The sequence below is a fragment of the Schistocerca gregaria genome, chromosome 9 (genome assembly GCF_023897955.1).
Source record: "Schistocerca gregaria isolate iqSchGreg1 chromosome 9, iqSchGreg1.2, whole genome shotgun sequence".
Taxonomy (NCBI): Eukaryota; Metazoa; Arthropoda; class Insecta; order Orthoptera; family Acrididae; genus Schistocerca; species Schistocerca gregaria.
The window spans coordinates 70,687,019-70,704,494 of record NC_064928.1 but is presented as its reverse complement, the minus strand read 5'-3'; the positions used below and the strand labels follow the sequence as shown (position 1 = coordinate 70,704,494).

General features: G+C 42.5%; 1 protein-coding gene across 6 annotated transcripts in view; it reads right to left on the bottom strand.

The window, feature by feature from the left end:
- The window catches only part of LOC126291418 (zinc finger protein 501-like), a 235,455-nt gene that overhangs the window by 28,670 nt on the left and 189,309 nt on the right, over positions 1–17,476 (bottom strand). For 2 of the 6 annotated variants that reach the window (XM_049984933.1, XM_049984934.1), the window contains exon 7: positions 307–912. The exons of the other annotated variants lie outside the window; for them this stretch is intronic. In XM_049984933.1, the coding sequence (XP_049840890.1) occupies positions 894–912 (19 nt within the window). In that variant the 3' untranslated portion in view covers positions 307–893. Of the gene's footprint in view, positions 1–306; positions 913–17,476 lie in introns of those variants that run through there. 6 annotated transcript variants of the gene reach the window in all.

The window sequence follows — 17,476 nt, the reverse complement described above, 5'->3', positions numbered from 1 at the left end:
TAAAGTGATTATTTACCCAACCTGAATCCTCGTAATATCTGTGGTGTACGCTGGATGAGTATCTTGATAGCAAGCACTCAGTTAAATGAAGAACTGTTACCTGTAGCTTCAGTTCACTCAAGTTAAATTTTGTGACAACACACCATCACCACGATCTATCCACATACACTAAGAATTGTTGTAAACCATGAGCAAGTAGATGATACAGTTGACATGTCAACATACTTTATCCACCAAGGAAAGTGTTAGGACAATTTTCAGACTAAATTATCCATTACAGCACAAATAGTAATAATACTTGCCCGGAACATGAGATTCCATGTTTCTGAACGCCACATGTGGTCTTTAACCTCGCAGCCCCAAAGGTCATTAGACAGTGTGCCCATACAGGTGTCGCATCAGGCTCAATGTATGCCACAATTTCTTCTGGGAAATATTACAGATGTAGGATCTCTGCCCTGTATGCTGCTGCGATTGAATGTTAAGGCGTCATTTTTCCGTGAGACATGTGTGACAAGCGAAGGTACAAAGCCGGTAAGCACTCGCGAATATTCCTTCAGTCCGCTGCTACTGATGAACATTTTGCGACACGCGCACGTGCCTGCAGACGCCAGTGGGACTCCAGTTTGGTGGATCTTTGGGTTGAAACAACATGTGTATGTTCTGTGACACACACTGCACGAAAGCTCAAGTTCATGACTGTCCACCAAGTCTGTGCCCCTTCAGGTCCTGCAAATGTCTTCTTGTAGATGATGCGCCAGTGCGCTAGATGCCGTGTAACTCTTTCACGCCTGGAGAATGCTGCCTGCTGAGCGAGGCACTGCACTGTGTTGACCGTTCTCGTAGCCAGTCCAACTCTGCCTTGGTACTGCATTCGTCCTCCACGTCAGTACTCAGAATACTTCATAAACACTGGAAAAAAAGTGTCAGAACGCTTTGTCACAACAGGCAATATTATAAACAAAAAATTATATTGACATACGATGTATACTCAAACGTATCATAAGACAGATATGAATTCAATGCACACAGCCCCCTCTGATGATGATGATGATGATGTTTGGTTTGTGGGGCGCTCAACTGCGCGGTTATCAGCACCCGTACAAATTCCCAACCTTTACTCAGTCCAACCTCGCCACTTCCACGAATGATGATGAAATGATGGGGATAACACAGACACCCAGTCATCTTGAGGCAGGTGAAAATCCCTGACCCCGCCGGGCATCTCACGATAAAGTTATAGGCGAGTGGCGTAATGGTTCATCACACGAATTTGACTCCTTTTGCTTCCCGATGACTTTAGAAATATGTCAAGAGAGTATTCACAAAAGTTACTTGCATGAAATTCAATGATAGCGATATTATTGCTAAGTCAAACAACACGAAAACACGAGACCGAGTCTGTCATACCAGGTCTAACAATTTTCTAATAGGGACCAAAGAACTGCAATGCATACTATATGAATTTATTTCCAGACATTCCACTAGCTGGTAGTGTTGGGGTGTGTTAGAGTTCTTTTCTGATGGCCTTCCTACTACCCAGACGTCAGCAGTCACTGAAGTAATCGAGTGACGTTACCTCGGCTGGCGTTCGTGGCCACAACAAATGGAAAGTGTACTTATTGCTGTCTTTAAGTTATGTCAGGTCATATGTGTATGAAATACCAGCAGAAAATGAAGTGGGGTGCTAGCACCTTAGCTGCCAATCTAACTACACAACTGGAATCCAGTCAGCAGCTAAGGGGCTGTTCTTTCGAAATATCCTGAAAGATTAAATTGTGTGCCAGACTGAGACTCGAACCCACTATCTCACCCACCGCAGGCTATTACTGCACAACTCAGGGCCAGCATTCACACCTTTATTTCTGCTAGTACTCCCGTTTGGATTCCGTAGAAATGTTAAACACGTGAGGCAATACTGACCATACGACTTATCTTAGAAGAAAGATTAAGGAAAGGCAACCTACATTACAAGCATTTGTAGACTTAGAGAAAGCTTTTGAGAATGTTGACTGGAATACTCTCTTTCAAATTCTGAAGGGGAGTCGAGGGACATGAAAGGGAAGCATTGGTTGGGAAGGGAGTAAGACAGGGTTGTAGCCTCTCCCCGCCGTTATTCAATACGTATATTGAGCAAGCAGTAAAGGAAACAAAAGAAAAATTTGGAGTAGGTATTAAAATCCATGGAGAAGAAATAAAAACTTTGAGGTTCGCCGATGACATTGTAATTCTGTCAGAGACAGCAAACGACGTGGACGAGCAGTTGAACGGAATGGATAGTGTCTTGAAAGGAGAATGTTGTCGAATTAAATCGGGTGATGCTGAGGGAATTAGATTAGGGAATGAGACACTTAAAGTAGTAAAGGAGTTTTGCTATTTGGGGAGCAAAATAACTGATGATGGTCGAAGTTGAGAGGATATAAAATGTAGATTGGCAATGGCAAGGAAAGAGTTTCTGGCGAAGAGAAATTTGTTAACATCGAGTATAGATTTAAGTGTCAGGAAGTCGTTTCTGAAAGTATTTGTATGGAGTGTAGCCATGTATGGAAGTGAATCACGGACGATAAATAGTTTGGACAAGAAGAGAATAGAAGCTTTCGAAATGTGGTGCTACAGAAGAATGCTGAAGATTAGATGGGTATATCACATAACTAATGAGGAGGTATTGAATAGAATTGGAGAGAAGAGAAGTTTGTGGCACAACTTGACAAGAAGAAGGGACCGGCTGGTAGGACATGTTCTGAGGCATCAAGGGATCACAAATTTAGCATTGGAGGGCAGCGTGGAGGGTAAAAATCGTAGACCAAGAGATGAATACACTAAACAGATTCAGAAGGATGTAGGTTCCAGTAAGTACTGGCAGATGAAGAAGCTTGCACAGGATAGAGTAGCATGGACAGTTGCATCAAACCAGTCTCAGGACTGAATACCACAACAACAACACTCTTCGCTTCCTTTGAAACTTCAAATACGTCCTCCCACATACTTCGTGTGACCAGCACTCCTGGAAGAAAGGATACTGCAGAGTAATAGCGTAGCGAAAGTCTAGGGGTTGTGATAGAATTGAAGCATGGCGGAAGGCTCATGAGTCGACCCTAGATGGCCCAGGCGATTGATTTTATTTAATCAGGGAGTCAAAACAGCATTTGATTTTGCCCCCATTACCCACACCGAAACTAACTTTACTGTGCAGTGTCTCTCCCTGCCATTACATTAATGCAAGCCAGTACATCTAAACAGTAGTAACATCTTTACTAGGTCTTTTCAGGAACTAATGACGGAAATATTTGTGTCTTTTGGCCTCCAGTGCTTCGCAATGGATGATTAAATGTGGTGAGATTTCATCCACCTCTCCACATACTTCGTTTTTTTTCTCTATTACCATCGTGTATAGATGTTTCTTGAAGTTCCCACGGTTAGTCAAATTTACAGCAAGTTTAATCTGCCTCCTGTCCAAGCCCAGGATTGGAGAAATACTCCTCAAACATGGTTTTAACATCATTAGCTTGAAATGCTTTTATTTTGGGTCTTTGTCCAAAGGTCTACGTGCTACCTTCTGGTCCTTCTTTATCATGACCCTGGTGATAGTTCGGATAGGTTCCAGTACCACAAATGTGGTTGTTGCTCCAGTCGTGAACATCTTATCAGTTTTTACATTATCATCCACACACGAGTGAACAGGGACCTAAAGCAGATTGACCTTATTGTTTTTCTCTAGCCTCAGAAGGGATGTCTTGCATTCTGTGGCATTTTGATCTCGCTTCCGGGAATGATAGAAATTTCAGAGCTATTTGGCTGTCTAACTGAATGCATATGCTATGAAGCATGAAGCACCTACATAGATTCTCCTCTGGCATACCCTGTTAGTAAATAACTCCACTTGGAATGCTGTAGCTCGCTTCATTAAAGAGACAGTACGTATCAGTCTAGGCTTTGCCCCGTACTCTCTGGCCCCAGCAACTTCGTGTGTTTCTGACCCAATAGTCAACCTATATAGTCAACCTATAGTACTGACTCAGATTACAAGAGCATAGTTCTCAAGCGCAAGGTTCCAATTTCGAGTACCAGTCTGGCAAAGGGTTTCAATCTGCCACCAGGAAGTTTCAAACCAGTACACACTCTGCTGCAGAGTAAGAGATTCATTCTCGGAACACTCCCCTACGCTGTGTCCCAGCCACTGCTCCGCAATATTTTATCTTCACGAGTGATAATACTGCAAGTTACGGGGGAGACCACAGAAGTTCGGAAGAGAGAGAGGTACCGGCTGAAGCATACAGTACGGTGGGCTGTGAGTTGTGCCATCTTAGCTCAGCTAAGAGCATTAACCCTAGGGTCATGGTCCCAGGTTCAAGACTCTGTCAAGTAAACAATTATGAGACGCTGCAACAAAATTTTACATAGAGTTCTAATGTATATATTGACCCTAGCAGTCTTTACTTTAAAACAGTTATCAGTTAAGTCGGTGCTATAGGGTGTAAGTTGTTTATGCCAACTAAAAAACTTAACATTCATTTCTGACAATTATTTCATGACCACCATACTACCTCTATAATTCTGATCCTAAAGGCTTGGGACATTGTGTGTGTGTGTGTGTGTGTGTGTGTGTGTGTGTGTGTGTGTGTGTCACACCATTTAGAAATTATAAGACACTGTTTCCTATTCATCTAAATGACAATATTGGCCTGATGACTCAACAGACACGTGTGCAGCATGCAGCTTGATAATGCTGATTCCAGGCTCCAAGATTTAGTGGGACTGAGACTGCTGTGAGCATATTTCCACAGTTTGGGACAGTTTCTGCGTATTGCGAATAATTTTGCATCCTGGAAGACGAGTATACCATGGGTAGGATGACGTAAAGCCTTAGTGACTTGTGCGAGTTCATGGGATGTCAGTTTTCAAGCACAGGTGGAAGAACACTGCAAGCAGCTGACAAGTGAAATTTGGGCATCTGTCTCACACCATGGAGTAACCTAATTACTACTGCGTCTGTATCTACACTCCTGGAAATTAAAATAAGAACACCGTGAATTCATTGTCCCAGGAAGGGGAAACTTTATTGACACATTCCTGGGGTCAGATACATCACATGATCACACTGACAGAACCACAGGCACATACGCTAGCTGCCGGCAGTGACGTATATAAGGGCGCACCAAGAGCTAGCTGGCAGTCATACCTCTTGACAATGGCGAAGGAGTGCTTGGCCGAAAGCTTATGTAGTTTTATGCAATTGATGCGGTTGGAAACCCGAGAACATTTTATTCAATGTTATCGCCGCGAGACTCTGCATACATACACTACAAAATAACGACCAAAATACTCAAAATGCAGTTCACATGGTCTTACATAGCAACTCAAGTCAACCTTCGACAGATATCAGAACACCTCACTGCCGACTACAGCTAACAATACAATGATTCAATAGAAACAAACTTACACTACAGTCTGTTAAAACTTAATATAAGTTGATGTGGATGAATAGGAAAAAACAGTCGCGTAACGTTTGAATACAGTATTGGCAGGGCGCAGCTTGACACAACCAAATCGATTAAATACACTACTGGCCATTAAAATTGCTGCACCATGAAGATGACGTGTTGCAGACGTGAAATTTAACTGACAGGAAGAAGATGCTGTGGTATGCAAATGATTAGCTGTTCAGAGCATTCACACAAGGTTGGCGCCGGTGGCGACGCCTACAACGTGCTGACATGAGGAAAGTTTCGAACCGATTTCTCATACACAAACAGCAGTTGACCGGAGTTGCCTGGTGAAACGTAGTTGTGATGCCTCGTGTAAGGAGGAGAAATGCGTACCATCACGTTTCCGACTTTGATCAAGGTCGGATTGTAGCTTATCGCGATTGCGGTTTATCGTATGGCGACATGGCTGCTCGCGTTGGTCGAGATCTAATGACTGTTAGCAGAATATGGAATCGGTAGCTTCAGGAGGGTAATACGGAACGCCGTGGTGGATCTCAATGGCCTCCTATCAGTAGCACTCGAGATGACAGGCAATTTATCCGCATGTCTGTAACGGATCGTGCAGCCACGTCTCGATCCCAGAGTCAACAGATGGGGACATTTGCAAGACAACAGCTATTGGCACGAACAGTTCGACGACGTCTGCAGCAGCATGGACTATCAGCTCGGAGACCATGGCTGCGGTTACCCCTGACGCTTCATCACAGAGAGAAGCGCCTGCGATGATGTACTCGACGACGAACCTGGGTGCACGATTGGCAAAACGTCATTTTTTCTGCTGAATCCAGATTCTGTTTACAGCATCACGATGGTCGCATCCGTGTTTGGCGACATCGCGGTGAACGCACATTGGAAGCGTGTATTCGTCATCACCATACTGGCGTATCACCCGGCGTGATGGTATGGGGTGCCATTGGTTACACGTCTCGGTCACCTCTTGTTCGCATTGACGGCGCTTTGAACAGTGGACGTTACATTTCATATGTGTTACGACCCGTGGCTCTATCCTTCATTTGATCCCTGCGGAACCATACATTTTAGCAGGATAATGCACGACCGCATGTTGCAGGTCGTGTACGGGCCATTCTGGATACACAAAATGTTCGACTGCTGCCCTGGCCAGCACATTCTCCATATCTCTCACCAACTGAAAACGTCTGGTCAATGGTGGCCGAGAAACTGGCTCGTCATAATACGCCAGCCACTACTCTTGATGAACTGTGGTATCGTGTTGAAGGTACATGGGCAGCTGTACCTGTACACGCCATCCAAGCTCTGTTTGACTCAATGCCCAGGCGTATCAAGGCCGTTATTACGGCCAGAGGTGGTTGTTCTGAGTACTGATTTCTCAGGATCTATGCACTCACATTGCGTGAAAATGTAATCATATCTCAGTTCTAGTATAAAATATTTGTCCAATGAATACCCGTTCATCATCTGCATTTCTTCTTGGTGTAGCAATTTTAATGGCCAGTTTCGTATCTCTTGCAAATCTATGTGCAATGGAATAAGCATGCCAGGTTGGTAGTAGGGAAGGCAAATGGTTGACGTAGGTTCACTGCGAGAATTTTAGGAAAGTGTAGTTCATCTGTAAAGGAAACTACATAAACAATACTAGTGCGCCCTATTTTCGAGTACTGCTCTAGTGCTTGGGATTTCCACCAGATCAGATTAGAGGAAGATATAGAAGCATTTCAAAGGTGGGCTGCTAGATTTGTTACCGGTAGGTTTGACCAATACACAAGTTTTAGTCACATGCTTCACGAATTCAAATGGGATTGCCTGGAGAGAAGGCTATTTTCTTTACGAGAAAATCTAGAGAACCGGCATTTGAAGCTGATTGTAGAGCGACCCTACTATTGCCAATGTACATTTTGAGTAAGGACCACCGGAGACAGACAGACAACCGTTTTTCCCTTGCCCTATCTGCGAGTGGAGCAGGAAACTGAGTGGCCAGTGACACAGGGTACCCTCACGCCCTGGACGGTGGATTGCAGAGTACGTATGAAGACGTAGATGTAGGTTGTACTGGACTTGCACTTAGTGTGCACTGATACTGAGCATTCTGCTGAGCGAATGAGATGTGTACCACATCTCTGCAGTCGTGACAAGGCTGCAGAGAGCATAGCGCTACGAGATGAAAGCAACGGAATTACACTTACTGGAATATCGAGAGGACCGACACCATCAACAGACGTGAAGATACAGTAGCAACAAATGGCCTTGCAACAAAAAAGTCTGTGTCAGAGGTGACACCAGCAGCCTTGAGGAAAGAACAGTGATCAGCATTGCCGCTAAAAGAAAATTCATAAAGAAACTGGCACTCAGCCTTCTCGAGAAGTACGCGAAATATCGTGATTTTTATTGTGTTGTTGCATATGTAAGATTCTTTCTTTCTTTCAACATATTAATCAATCTTTAACATCGTCTGAAGTAATATAATAACCTGCACAAGACGAAACTCATCATCTCTCTCCTTATGCAAATTACAATTGTACAAACTCAAACTTTGTCCAGATTTGTTTCTCTTCAGTCAATTCAATAGTTTCAGTTCCAGGCAAACAAAAGTTAGTTCACGTAGGCCTAATGTAATTTTGTTATCTAGTACGAAGCTAAAAAGTTAAAAATTTTAAACCATCTGGTGAGCAAGATGTATGAGAAATACCCTTTGACTTCAAGAAAATATATAATTCCAATTCCAAAGAAAGCAGGTGTCGACAGATGTGAAAATTACCGAACTATCAGTTTAATAAGTCACAGCTGCAAAATACTAACGCGAATTCTTTACAGACGAATGGAAAAACTGGTAGAAGCCAACCTCGGCGAAGATCAGTTTGGATTCTGCAGAAATGTTGGAACACGTGAGGCGATACTGACCATACGACTTATCTTAGAAGAAAGATTACGGAAAGGCAAACCTACGTTTCTAGCATTTGTAGACTTAGAGTAAGCGTTTGACAATGTTGACTGGAATACTCTCTTTCAAATTCTGAAGGTGGCAGGGGTAAAATACAGGGAGCGAAATGCTATTTACAATTTGTACAGAAACCAGATGTCAGTTACAAGAGTCGAGGGGCATGAAAGGGAAGCAGTGGTTGGGAAGGGAGTGAGACAGGGTTGTAGCCTGTCCCCGATGTTATTCAATCTGTATATTGAGCAAGCAGTAAAGGAAACAAAAGAAAAATTTGGAGTAGGTATTAAAATCCATGGAGAAGAAATAAAAACTTTGAGGTTCGCCGATGACATTGTAATTCTGTCAGAGACAGCAAACGACGTGGACGAGCAGTTGAACGGAATGGATAGTGTCTTGAAAGGAGAATGTTGTCGAATTAAATCGGGTGATGCTGAGGGAATTAGATTAGGGAATGAGACACTTAAAGTAGTAAAGGAGTTTTGCTATTTGGGGAGCAAAATAACTGATGATGGTCGAAGTTGAGAGGATATAAAATGTAGATTGGCAATGGCAAGGAAAGAGTTTCTGGCGAAGAGAAATTTGTTAACATCGAGTATAGATTTAAGTGTCAGGAAGTCGTTTCTGAAAGTATTTGTATGGAGTGTAGCCATGTATGGAAGTGAATCATGGACGATAAATAGTTTGGACAAGAAGAGAATAGAAGCTTTCGAAATGTGGTGCTACAGAAGAATGCTGAAGATTAGATGGGTATATCACATAACTAATGAGGAGGTATTGAATAGAATTGGAGAGAAGAGAAGTTTGTGGCACAACTTGACAAGAAGAAGGGACCGGCTGGTAGGACATGTTCTGAGGCATCAAGGGATCACAAATTTAGCATTGGAGGGCAGCGTGGAGGGTAAAAATCGTAGACCAAGAGATGAATACACTAAACAGATTCAGAAGGATGTAGGTTCCAGTAAGTACTGGCAGATGAAGAAGCTTGCACAGGATAGAGTAGCATGGACAGTTGCATCAAACCAGTCTCAGGACTGAATACCACAACAACAACACTCTTCGCTTCCTTTGAAACTTCAAATACGTCCTCCCACATACTTCGTGTGACCAGCACTCCTGGAAGAAAGGATACTGCAGAGTAATAGCGTAGCGAAAGTCTAGGGGTTGTGATAGAATTGAAGCATGGCGGAAGGCTCATGAGTCGACCCTAGATGGCCCAGGCGATTGATTTTATTTAATCAGGGAGTCAAAACAGCATTTGATTTTGCCCCCATTACCCACACCGAAACTAACTTTACTGTGCAGTGTCTCTCCCTGCCATTACATTAATGCAAGCCAGTACATCTAAACAGTAGTAACATCTTTACTAGGTCTTTTCAGGAACTAATGACGGAAATATTTGTGTCTTTTGGCCTCCAGTGCTTCGCAATGGATGATTAAATGTGGTGAGATTTCATCCACCTCTCCACATACTTCGTTTTTTTTCTCTATTACCATCGTGTATAGATGTTTCTTGAAGTTCCCACGGTTAGTCAAATTTACAGCAAGTTTAATCTGCCTCCTGTCCAAGCCCAGGATTGGAGAAATACTCCTCAAACATGGTTTTAACATCATTAGCTTGAAATGCTTTTATTTTGGGTCTTTGTCCAAAGGTCTACGTGCTACCTTCTGGTCCTTCTTTATCATGACCCTGGTAATAGTTCGGATAGGTTCCAGTACCACAAATGTGGTTGTTGCTCCAGTCGTGAACATCTTATCAGTTTTTACATTATCATCCACACACGAGTGAACAGGGACCTAAAGCAGATTGACCTTATTGTTTTTCTCTAGCCTCAGAAGGGATGTCTTGCATTCTGTGGCATTTTGATCTCGCTTCCGGGAATGATAGAAATTTCAGAGCTATTTGGCTGTCTAACTGAATGCATATGCTATGAAGCATGAAGCACCTACATAGATTCTCCTCTGGCATACCCTGTTAGTAAATAACTCCACTTGGAATGCTGTAGCTCGCTTCATTAAAGAGACAGTACGTATCAGTCTAGGCTTTGCCCCGTACTCTCTGGCCCCAGCAACTTCGTGTGTTTCTGACCCAATAGTCAACCTATATAGTCAACCTATAGTACTGACTCAGATTACAAGAGCATAGTTCTCAAGCGCAAGGTTCCAATTTCGAGTACCAGTCTGGCAAAGGGTTTCAATCTGCCACCAGGAAGTTTCAAACCAGTACACACTCTGCTGCAGAGTAAGAGATTCATTCTCGGAACACTCCCCTACGCTGTGTCCCAGCCACTGCTCCGCAATATTTTATCTTCACGAGTGATAATACTGCAAGTTACGGGGGAGACCACAGAAGTTCGGAAGAGAGAGAGGTACCGGCTGAAGCATACAGTACGGTGGGCTGTGAGTTGTGCCATCTTAGCTCAGCTAAGAGCATTAACCCTAGGGTCATGGTCCCAGGTTCAAGACTCTGTCAAGTAAACAATTATGAGACGCTGCAACAAAATTTTACATAGAGTTCTAATGTATATATTGACCCTAGCAGTCTTTACTTTAAAACAGTTATCAGTTAAGTCGGTGCTATAGGGTGTAAGTTGTTTATGCCAACTAAAAAACTTAACATTCATTTCTGACAATTATTTCATGACCACCATACTACCTCTATAATTCTGATCCTAAAGGCTTGGGACATTGTGTGTGTGTGTGTGTGTGTGTGTGTGTGTGTGTGTGTGTGTGTGTGTGTGTGTGTGTGTCACACCATTTAGAAATTATAAGACACTGTTTCCTATTCATCTAAATGACAATATTGGCCTGATGACTCAACAGACACGTGTGCAGCATGCAGCTTGATAATGCTGATTCCAGGCTCCAAGATTTAGTGGGACTGAGACTGCTGTGAGCATATTTCCACAGTTTGGGACAGTTTCTGCGTATTGCGAATAATTTTGCATCCTGGAAGACGAGTATACCATGGGTAGGATGACGTAAAGCCTTAGTGACTTGTGCGAGTTCATGGGATGTCAGTTTTCAAGCACAGGTGGAAGAACACTGCAAGCAGCTGACAAGTGAAATTTGGGCATCTGTCTCACACCATGGAGTAACCTAATTACTACTGCGTCTGTATCTACACTCCTGGAAATTAAAATAAGAACACCGTGAATTCATTGTCCCAGGAAGGGGAAACTTTATTGACACATTCCTGGGGTCAGATACATCACATGATCACACTGACAGAACCACAGGCACATACGCTAGCTGCCGGCAGTGACGTATATAAGGGCGCACCAAGAGCTAGCTGGCAGTCATACCTCTTGACAATGGCGAAGGAGTGCTTGGCCGAAAGCTTATGTAGTTTTATGCAATTGATGCGGTTGGAAACCCGAGAACATTTTATTCAATGTTATCGCCGCGAGACTCTGCATACATACACTACAAAATAACGACCAAAATACTCAAAATGCAGTTCACATGGTCTTACATAGCAACTCAAGTCAACCTTCGACAGATATCAGAACACCTCACTGCCGACTACAGCTAACAATACAATGATTCAATAGAAACAAACTTACACTACAGTCTGTTAAAACTTAATATAAGTTGATGTGGATGAATAGGAAAAAACAGTCGCGTAACGTTTGAATACAGTATTGGCAGGGCGCAGCTTGACACAACCAAATCGATTAAATACACTACTGGCCATTAAAATTGCTGCACCATGAAGATGACGTGTTGCAGACGTGAAATTTAACTGACAGGAAGAAGATGCTGTGGTATGCAAATGATTAGCTGTTCAGAGCATTCACACAAGGTTGCGCCGGTGGCGACGCCTACAACGTGCTGACATGAGGAAAGTTTCGAACCGATTTCTCATACACAAACAGCAGTTGACCGGAGTTGCCTGGTGAAACGTAGTTGTGATGCCTCGTGTAAGGAGGAGAAATGCGTACCATCACGTTTCCGACTTTGATCAAGGTCGGATTGTAGCTTATCGCGATTGCGGTTTATCGTATGGCGACATGGCTGCTCGCGTTGGTCGAGATCTAATGACTGTTAGCAGAATATGGAATCGGTAGCTTCAGGAGGGTAATACGGAACGCCGTGGTGGATCTCAATGGCCTCCTATCAGTAGCACTCGAGATGACAGGCAATTTATCCGCATGTCTGTAACGGATCGTGCAGCCACGTCTCGATCCCAGAGTCAACAGATGGGGACATTTGCAAGACAACAGCTATTGGCACGAACAGTTCGACGACGTCTGCAGCAGCATGGACTATCAGCTCGGAGACCATGGCTGCGGTTACCCCTGACGCTTCATCACAGAGAGAAGCGCCTGCGATGATGTACTCGACGACGAACCTGGGTGCACGATTGGCAAAACGTCATTTTTTCTGCTGAATCCAGATTCTGTTTACAGCATCACGATGGTCGCATCCGTGTTTGGCGACATCGCGGTGAACGCACATTGGAAGCGTGTATTCGTCATCACCATACTGGCGTATCACCCGGCGTGATGGTATGGGGTGCCATTGGTTACACGTCTCGGTCACCTCTTGTTCGCATTGACGGCGCTTTGAACAGTGGACGTTACATTTCATATGTGTTACGACCCGTGGCTCTATCCTTCATTTGATCCCTGCGGAACCATACATTTTAGCAGGATAATGCACGACCGCATGTTGCAGGTCGTGTACGGGCCATTCTGGATACACAAAATGTTCGACTGCTGCCCTGGCCAGCACATTCTCCATATCTCTCACCAACTGAAAACGTCTGGTCAATGGTGGCCGAGAAACTGGCTCGTCATAATACGCCAGCCACTACTCTTGATGAACTGTGGTATCGTGTTGAAGGTACATGGGCAGCTGTACCTGTACACGCCATCCAAGCTCTGTTTGACTCAATGCCCAGGCGTATCAAGGCCGTTATTACGGCCAGAGGTGGTTGTTCTGAGTACTGATTTCTCAGGATCTATGCACTCACATTGCGTGAAAATGTAATCATATCTCAGTTCTAGTATAAAATATTTGTCCAATGAATACCCGTTCATCATCTGCATTTCTTCTTGGTGTAGCAATTTTAATGGCCAGTTTCGTATCTCTTGCAAATCTATGTGCAATGGAATAAGCATGCCAGGTTGGTAGTAGGGAAGGCAAATGGTTGACGTAGGTTCACTGCGAGAATTTTAGGAAAGTGTAGTTCATCTGTAAAGGAAACTACATAAACAATACTAGTGCGCCCTATTTTCGAGTACTGCTCTAGTGCTTGGGATTTCCACCAGATCAGATTAGAGGAAGATATAGAAGCATTTCAAAGGTGGGCTGCTAGATTTGTTACCGGTAGGTTTGACCAATACACAAGTTTTAGTCACATGCTTCACGAATTCAAATGGGATTGCCTGGAGAGAAGGCTATTTTCTTTACGAGAAAATCTAGAGAACCGGCATTTGAAGCTGATTGTAGAGCGACCCTACTATTGCCAATGTACATTTTGAGTAAGGACCACCGGAGACAGACAGACAACCGTTTTTCCCTTGCCCTATCTGCGAGTGGAGCAGGAAACTGAGTGGCCAGTGACACAGGGTACCCTCACGCCCTGGACGGTGGATTGCAGAGTACGTATGAAGACGTAGATGTAGGTTGTACTGGACTTGCACTTAGTGTGCACTGATACTGAGCATTCTGCTGAGCGAATGAGATGTGTACCACATCTCTGCAGTCGTGACAAGGCTGCAGAGAGCATAGCGCTACGAGATGAAAGCAACGGAATTACACTTACTGGAATATCGAGAGGACCGACACCATCAACAGACGTGAAGATACAGTAGCAACAAATGGCCTTGCAACAAAAAAGTCTGTGTCAGAGGTGACACCAGCAGCCTTGAGGAAAGAACAGTGATCAGCATTGCCGCTAAAAGAAAATTCATAAAGAAACTGGCACTCAGCCTTCTCGAGAAGTACGCGAAATATCGTGATTTTTATTGTGTTGTTGCATATGTAAGATTCTTTCTTTCTTTCAACATATTAATCAATCTTTAACATCGTCTGAAGTAATATAATAACCTGCACAAGACGAAACTCATCATCTCTCTCCTTATGCAAATTACAATTGTACAAACTCAAACTTTGTCCAGATTTGTTTCTCTTCAGTCAATTCAATAGTTTCAGTTCCAGGCAAACAAAAGTTAGTTCACGTAGGCCTAATGTAATTTTGTTATCTAGTACGAAGCTAAAAAGTTAAAAATTTTAAACCATCTGGTGAGCAAGATGTATGAGAAATACCCTTTGACTTCAAGAAAATATATAATTCCAATTCCAAAGAAAGCAGGTGTCGACAGATGTGAAAATTACCGAACTATCAGTTTAATAAGTCACAGCTGCAAAATACTAACGCGAATTCTTTACAGACGAATGGAAAAACTGGTAGAAGCCAACCTCGGCGAAGATCAGTTTGGATTCTGCAGAAATGTTGGAACACGTGAGGCGATACTGACCATACGACTTATCTTAGAAGAAAGATTACGGAAAGGCAAACCTACGTTTCTAGCATTTGTAGACTTAGAGTAAGCGTTTGACAATGTTGACTGGAATACTCTCTTTCAAATTCTGAAGGTGGCAGGGGTAAAATACAGGGAGCGAAATGCTATTTACAATTTGTACAGAAACCAGATGTCAGTTACAAGAGTCGAGGGGCATGAAAGGGAAGCAGTGGTTGGGAAGGGAGTGAGACAGGGTTGTAGCCTGTCCCCGATGTTATTCAATCTGTATATTGAGCAAGCAGTAAAGGAAACAAAAGAAAAATTTGGAGTAGGTATTAAAGTCCATGGATAAGAAATAAAAACTTTGAGGTTCGCCAATGACATGGTAATTCTGTCAGAGGCAGCAAAAGACTTGGAAGAACAGTTGACGGAATGGACAGTGTCTTGAAAGGAGGATATAAGATGAACATCAACAAAAGCAAAACGAGGATAATGGAATGTAGTCGAATTAAGTCGGGTGATGATGAGGGAATTAGATTAGGAAATGAGACACTTAAAGTAGTAAAGGAGTTTTGCTATTTGGGGAGCAAAATAACTGATGATGGTCGAAGTTGAGAGGATATAAAATGTAGACTGGCAATGGCAAGGAAAGAGTTTCTGGCGAAGAGAAATTTGTTAACATCGAGTATAGATTTAAGTGTCAGGAAGTCGTTTCTGAAAGTATTTGTATGGAGTGTAGCCATGTATGGAAGTGAAACATGGACGATAAATAGTTTGGACAAGAACAGAATATTAGCTTTAGAAATGTGGTGCTACAGAAGAATGCTGAAGATTATATGGGTAGATCACGTAACTAATGAGGAGGTACTGAATAGAATTGGGGAGAAGATGTGTTTGTGGCACAACTTGACAAGAAGAAAGGACTGGGTGGCAGGACATGTTCTGAGGCATCAAGGGATCACAGATTTAGCATTCGAGGGCAGCGCGGAGGGTAAAAGTCGTAGAGGGAGACCAAGAGATGAATACACTAAGCAGATTCAGATGGATGTAGGTTGCAGTAGGTACTGGGAGATGAAGAAGCTTGCACAGGATAGAGTAGCATGGAGAGCTGCATCAAGCCAGTCTCAGGACTGAACACAACAACGACAACAGTACGAAGTATTTTCAAATATAAGTTTCTATAAAATTTTGTAAACAGCAGAGTCAATTGTTCAAAAAGTAAACAGTTAAAGCATTCACAGTCTTCAACACAACCTCTAAACCAATAGTATTTCGACATTAGAACATTTGCACGGGGGAGTAACTATATAATTTTATTCGTAATTTGCATATTTCTTGTATCATTGTTAAAAACCAAATCTTACGATATTTAGTATATGTAAATTTTGTTTAACAAAAATCTCTCTCTTAGACATGTCATTCTTTTATGCAGAATATACTGTCATACTTAAAACTTTATGAATGTTAAATTCCTCAATGTAAATAAAGATAAATTAAACCTGCAACAATTTAAAATTCAGCGGTAAGTCCCATTCATCTGTCCAAGGGACTGTATGAGGCCTCAGATTGTGGTTGGTTTTATACGAGTTGCAGAGAGTTGATGTAGTCGTTGTTGTTGTCAGTTTCTGACAGTACTATGCCAGATTTGTACCATTCAGCAAAAGAGTCAATGAAATTCTAAATTTCTTTCTAAATGATGAGTGAATATACATAGTTAGATCACATGAAAAAAGGAGTTTCGTTGAGCAATTTGAGTTACAGCTGAACCTCTCGTCAGTGTTAGACAACAAGCAAACACACATGGTACGTTTGTGTGTCGTGTGTGTGCGTGTGTGTGTGGTTCCACATGCTGCTCCTATCACAATGTTATGTGGAAATGTGATTATTTTAAATAGTCTGTACTCTTACAGTTATGTAACTGACTGCGGACAAGAGGGTATATTAGAGACTCCATTGTTAGTATCAGTGACAATGACTGCACCACCCAGTGGTATCTCAGTAATGGCAGTCAATCATACCAACTGACCATTATTGCACCAACACAAACCACAATGTATTTGCCACGTATGGGGTAATTTATTACAATTTCCTGTAAAAATAATGATGCACGGAGAAATTTGTTACAATTTTGGTGTAATATGACGATGTACAGGAGGTGAAGTGTCGTGTAGTCTCCAGTATTTGTTGGAAGAGGATGTCAAACGCTTTGTACTGAAAGATAAAGTTGATACCATAGCATGGCGGGTCAATATAATGTCTGATTTTGACATCAGTTGTAGCCAAACTAAGACGAGTTATCTGACAAAAAGTACAGGTAGTTTAGACGAGAAATAACACTGTATCTTGTGTACAAATATTACATTATTTTTAGTAAAAGTGCACTTTAAGATGTAAGAAGTATCACAAATTGTGTCCACACGTGTTTTGCAATGTTATAGATCAAATCTTTACACATTTTTAGTGCATGGTGAGTAGAGTCAATAAGCACATTATGTGTAATTTTAATGAGTAATTCAGGTAATTAATATGTGGAAATGATTAATTTGAGGGTCCATTCTGCCTTGCAAAGTGTGGTACAGTTATAGAACTTCAGTGGTCGACAAGTG